This window comes from Sceloporus undulatus, chromosome 1, assembly GCF_019175285.1.
Source record: "Sceloporus undulatus isolate JIND9_A2432 ecotype Alabama chromosome 1, SceUnd_v1.1, whole genome shotgun sequence".
NCBI lineage: Eukaryota > Metazoa > Chordata > Lepidosauria > Squamata > Phrynosomatidae > Sceloporus > Sceloporus undulatus.
In genome coordinates, this window is record NC_056522.1 from 142,348,040 (window position 1) to 142,354,039 (window position 6,000).

At 41.5% G+C, this 6,000-nt stretch overlaps 1 protein-coding gene across 4 annotated transcripts in view; it reads left to right on the forward strand.

The window, feature by feature from the left end:
- LOC121919719 (muscular LMNA interacting protein) overlaps positions 1-4,369 on the forward strand; it is a 59,019-nt gene extending 54,650 nt beyond the window's left edge. For all 4 annotated transcript variants that reach the window (XM_042446578.1, XM_042446576.1, XM_042446579.1 and 1 more), the window contains 2 exons: positions 1,035-1,197; positions 4,277-4,369. In XM_042446578.1, coding sequence (XP_042302512.1) covers positions 1,035-1,196 — 162 coding nt within the window. In that variant the 3' untranslated portion in view covers position 1,197; positions 4,277-4,369. The remainder of the gene's footprint in view (positions 1-1,034; positions 1,198-4,276) is intronic.
- The last annotated feature ends 1,631 nt before the right edge of the window (positions 4,370-6,000 follow it).

The window sequence follows — 6,000 nt, forward strand, 5'->3', positions numbered from 1 at the left end:
CTTATTGTGTTATACATGTAATGTTACTTATGCCTTGGCTAGTGCAGTGTATGTGTGTCAGTGTGTGTGGGTATAAATGACAAAGAACTAGTTGTTTGTAATATGTTATTTGTGGCACCCTTGCTATGGAATTCCCTCCATTAAGAAATTTAGTTGTCCTGCACACTCATGTCTTTTAGATGACAGTTAAAACTTACTCAAAGAGATATATGTTTTACTGTTTGTTGGTCTTTTTCCTCTTCTGGTTTGTACTACTTTTTTGGTATTTGAGCAGACATTTGTAAACGGTAGTTTTAGTTACTTTTAATTCATTTTTAAAATCCTTGTAATTTGTGATTTTTTTTACTTCATGTTGTGGATTGTGAGCCTCTGTGATTTCTTAGGAAGAAAAATGGTGTATAAATCAATACAAATAATAACAAAAACAATGTGTTACTTTCTGGTCTGTAGTGCCCAAGTCCTTAAGAAGCTGTAAATATTTCAGTAGTCAAGGTGTCAAGTCCACTTATATGGAGGAAATGATTTCTCCACAACAACTACTTATCACAAATATCTGCTGTAGTTCTCTCCATTGAGAAATGACACTTTAAGTACACCTCTCCACAGTCTTATTATGATCAGTAATAATTGTTTCTACAAGGGATAACAATCATGAGTTGGAGGAAAATGTCAAGGCTCTAATTGTTTACCAGTTTCTTACCACATATGCTGAAATGTGACTTCATATCCTACACCCAAATATATGCTGTGTTTTTAGCATGGCTGTATAAAAAGCAAAATGAAAATCTTGCTTCTAGTTAGCAAAATAGATAAATGCCTTCTAAATAGCCTCTATTTTCCTGCCAAAACTGCCAGCCATGTCACCCACCAGCTTGGGGGAAAAGATCCTTGCTCTATAGAAAACCTTTCATTTCATCCCCAATGCACATTTGCTGAAAGCTTTCCCCCTCCCTTGTTTTTCAAACACAAGCGCTCAAAAAACTTTTGTGTTTTCTTCTGAGTAACAGTGTTCTTCCTAAATGCAAATTTTACAGCTCTGTTCTGCTATCATAAAAGACAACATGCATTTACCACTCTACCAAGAAAAGAAAGATGGAAGGAAAGAAAACTTTCTAGGCAATGAAAAAAATCCTCACAGCAGAGCTCAATGTCTACTAAGAGGAGACCTTGGGAATGGTCTGGAAAAACCCTGCTAAGGTATAGCAAAAGGCTTTCTTGATTATCTGACTTATTATTATTATTATTATTATTATTATTATTATTAAACTTTATTTCTAGAGCGCTGTAATTATACACAACACTGTACAAAGTCGGTAAAATTAGGGAGTATATAAAAGCCTGCCCAAGGCATACACTCTAAGATAATAACAATTAAATAGAGGAATAGATAAAATTACCATGTAGAAAAGACAAATTAAAAACATCAAATATAAAAGCAGATCACATCACATCAAACATTATCAGACAGCCAGATGACAATCACAAATTCTCTGAGAACACTTCCCTAAACAATATGGTTTTCAGCTCAGCCTTAAAGCTGGTTAGGGAAGTGATGAGCCGTGCATGCAGAGGAAGAAGGTTCCAGGAATGGGGGGCAGCAAGAGAAAAGGGACGGATCCGGGACGGGGCAGAGAAAATCCTGGGTTGAGAGAGGAGACTTTGGCTACCAGAGCGGAGAGTGCGAGTAGGGATGTAGGGAGAGAGAAGATCAGTTAAATAAAGAGGGGCCAGCCCATGCAGGGCTTTAAAGGTGAGTAGCAAAAGTTTGTACCTGATGCGTAAAGGAAGAGGGAGATAACAACTATTTTATGGCTACATAAAATAACAACTCTCCAGATGTTATTTTGTGTAGCCATATAAGGCAGAGGTGCCCAACTTGACACTCTCCAGATGTTATTGACCTGCTACTTCTGCTTGCCTGAGTCAGTATCATCGGGAGGGTCACCAGTTTCCCACCCTGGTGTAAGACATCAGGAGTTTCAACCCAAATGATTGCTCAGTGCTTTTCTGTCACAGCCCCAGCATAGCTCTAAGGGCTTGTCTATACCAGTGAAAAATGCCATACCTACCCTGAGGATCTGTGGTTTTCAATCGTAACCCAACTGTGCGCTGAAGTCAGCAAAGTCGGGGAAACCCCAGAGTACCAAGAAACCCTGGAATGCCTCTGGTTCTTTTGGCCATGTGTCCACACAGTTGTTCATACAGCAAGAGCCATACCACCCCCACTTATCCAATGCTGAGCAGGGCAGGAGATGGATCCCCTTCAGAGATGGCACTGCCACTTCGTCACCAGCTGAGCAGTTCTCTGTGAGTGTCTGGCAAATGCTCTGCCATTTCTGCTGAGATCAGGATGGGCACCCATGCAATCAGTGAGGAGGGGTAGACCAAATCCCTAGATTACATGGCTCTATGCCTTCTGGAGCTGTCACATCCTGCAATCCCGCACCTTCCCCAGATTTCGTGACTGGATGCCTCCTGAAGTCATCACAGCCAGCTATCTCATTCCCTCCCTCCAGTCATGAGATCTAGGAGGGGAGGTAAGACTGCTGACTGTGACATCTCCAGGAGATGTCCACCCATGTGATCTGAGGGGATGTCACTGTAACCCTTCCTCATTGATTGCATGGGTGCCCTGTTCTGACTGCAGCAAAAAAGAAGGCACGGTGGACAGGCTTTAACAAATCCTCCTGTCCACGAGAAAGCAGCAGTGATAGCTTTGGAAACAGGAGATGGGCCAGCAGAGCAGATGAAGCATCAGCCAGCTGGCCCACGTGGACAACAATGTGCCGGTGTATCTGGCTGCCATTGTGGTTGATCCTGGGCCAGTGTGGAGCATAATGCTATGGAATTCTAGGTTTTATAATTTTGTGACCTATTTAGCCTTCTCTGTCAGATAGCTTTGGTGCCCCACCAAACTACAAATCATAAGATTCCAAAGCATGGAGTCATGGCAGTTAAAGTGGTGGCACACTGCATTATTTCTGTAATGCAGATGCAGACATAGGCCTGTTACAGACTGCCAAAATAAAGCTGCTTCAGGTCTCTTTGGAGGCATGCTGTTTAAATGATGCATGCATCCCAAGAATCTGGAAGCTGGACCAAAGCTGCACTCCAGTGCTTAGGAATGGAGTGTGGCTTTGGCGCGACCTCCGGTCTCTTAGGACCCATGCATCATTTAAACAGCATACCTCCAAAGAGACCCAAAGCAGATTTATTTTGGCAGTCTGTAACAGGCCATAGAGACAGAGCCTTCTTTAGTTCCTTGTTTGCCTCTCTAGTTCCTTGTCTGCTTAATGCAGACTGAATGGACCATGCCATTTGCCCCTCACCCTGCTTGGTCCTGACAAAGAGATTTCTTAATGCATTACATTCACAATATGAAGAGATGGTTGCAACTAATAACAAGGTTTCTGATTGCAGAGCTGCTGCCAAGCATAAATAATGAAAACATAAAAGCTTTAGTTGAGAGAGGTTCAGCAACCCCTTATTGTAATGTACATGTCAGATAACGGATCTGTCAGTATCTCCAAATACAAATATACGGAGTGTTTTTCAGATGGAGTTGTGTTTATAAGTTGCACCTGATAAGCTGGACCTCTTGTTATTGCTGCTTAATAAAGTACTGCATCCATTTCTGATCTCCAGGATCTCAAAAAGAATTATGGGCTGCCCAGCATTCAGTATAAAATAATAGGCTTTATCCCCTCACCACCAAAAGCATCATAATAGTTGAATGTTCCCTGTGATGTTGTAGTGCATTCTCTACAGGCATTCTCTTTTGAAAATGATGATCACGTATTTACAGAAGTATTACTTGTGTTATAACATTTATTGTGCAGCTAACCATGGGAGAAAAAACAGGGCTCCCCACAAAATGGTTGGATTCTCCCTCTGAAAAGGTGTCTAGTTAAACTTTTTGTGTGTCCTCCTGACACTATGAGATTGTATGTTTGCCCCCCTACCAGTGGAATCCAATGCAATAGAAGAGGGTTAGCAGAAGGAAAAATTGATGGATATCATAGTATTGCAAACTATGGTACACTCCTAGGAGGGCATGTGGGAAAAACTGATCTGAATAAAAAACAAACAATTGTGAAGGCTATTGGGGGCCTCAGGCAACTCACACTTTCTTTACCTCTGGACTAGTATATAATCCTCATTTTAAAAAAAAACCCAGCAGCCATCACAGCATCATATAGAAATGAACTCCACAACAAGGCATTGTGTACAGTACTTATTTATCGTTTTCTCTCTCTTTAATTCTTCTTTGATATAGGCTGCCACTGTGAAGGGTTTGATATCTAAAAGCTAACGTAGGTATTATTTCCTTCTTGATATAATCACTATTATTGCTTTAGTGATATTCAAAACATTTCATAAATGACTTTGAAGTGTAGTAAATATTATGTGCATCTGTTCAGTAATACTGTACTATGTTGCCTTTCATACTTATTTGACACAGAACATTCAATTCTCTGAAAGCCTTTGCAAACCCAAACCACAATCCAGTTTTTTTTAAAGCAATGGGTGTCACACAGACACATACTGCTCTCCTGTTTACAGCACCCCTACCCCCTACCCCCTGGTATTTGTTTCAATGCGTCCCTTTAGGGCTGTACACTTGCTTTGGGTTTGAAGCACAGTGGAAATCAGAAGATGCATATCAGGGCTCTGGACAGCAATACAAATGTGCACCCAAGAAATATTTTGGAATTTTAGGCATTTAACAAATTAAAGGGCTGGCACAAGTCTTTCACTTAGGAGCTTATTGCATGGACAAAACAGGTGACTGTATGCCAGTGGGATGCAGCCGAGTTGCGAGATGCAGGCAGGAATTATCACATGTAATTCGTTGCTGATTCCACTAGGTGAGTGCAGCCTGGCTGCATACTGGGTTCCAGGCATGTTTAGAATCCGCTTTTCAAACTTGCAAAGCACCAAGCTTTGAAAAGCAGCCTCTGAAGCGTGCCTGGGACCCGGGATGCTGCTGGGCTGCACTCGCCTGGTGGAATTGGCAGAAAATTACGTCTGATAATTCCCACCTGCATCCTGCAACCCAGCTGCATCTCATTGGGGTACAGTTGGGCTTTTTGTCCATGAAATAAGCTCCTTAGAATGTAATGGTATTTTCAAAATGTTGAAAAGACTTCACATAAAGGAGCTTACTAATCTCTACAACAACCTTATTATGTAGGCCAGCTGAAGCCAAGATAATTAGTGGCTTGTCCTGAGGAAACGAATGAGCAACTTGAGGCTCTCTAGATGTTGGTGGACTGCAGCTTACATCATCCATCACCATTGGCTATACCCCCCCCCCAAATATGCAAGGACACATCAGGACTAAAGCTAGATTTGAATAAAAGCTTCATCACTCACAGACGTTCATACTACGCCACACTACTTTTGAACACAGTGTTTTCTTCTTGTGTGCATATAATTTAGAAAGTGTTGGCAGTGAATGGGCATCTTACAATGGGTCAGTTGTTTCGCCCTGCTCTACAAAGTAAGAGACTAAGAATTAAAGATTGATCCATGCATTTGGTCCATGCATTGATTTGTTCCTTCCTTGCCTAATACATTTAGTTTATTCACTCAGGTGAATAAACCTAGGTGCAACACCAAGTACTTTCTTGTAGACCCACACGACCTTTTTTTTTTACATAGTATTACACATCTCGGGACAAAACTACACATTACTAGAGATGTATGGCTGATAACAAAACATGTAAAAACAGGACAGATCCTACTATTAGGCAGAGTGAGTCCTCATACAGCAGATCCTGGAAGAACAGCAGCAACAGTTTGTTCCCCATTCTCCTGAGCATTTCCCACAATGATGTTTTTCCCCACTCTTAAAGGAGGGCAAGTCTCACAACTTGTCCTCCATTCTCTAAACTAGTCCGATGTTGACAGGTATAGTGGAAGATGCTTTGCAGGTATCTCCACCATGTGGTTATAGCAGTGATAGCCTTTTAAGTGTCATGGCTTCATCCTACAGTA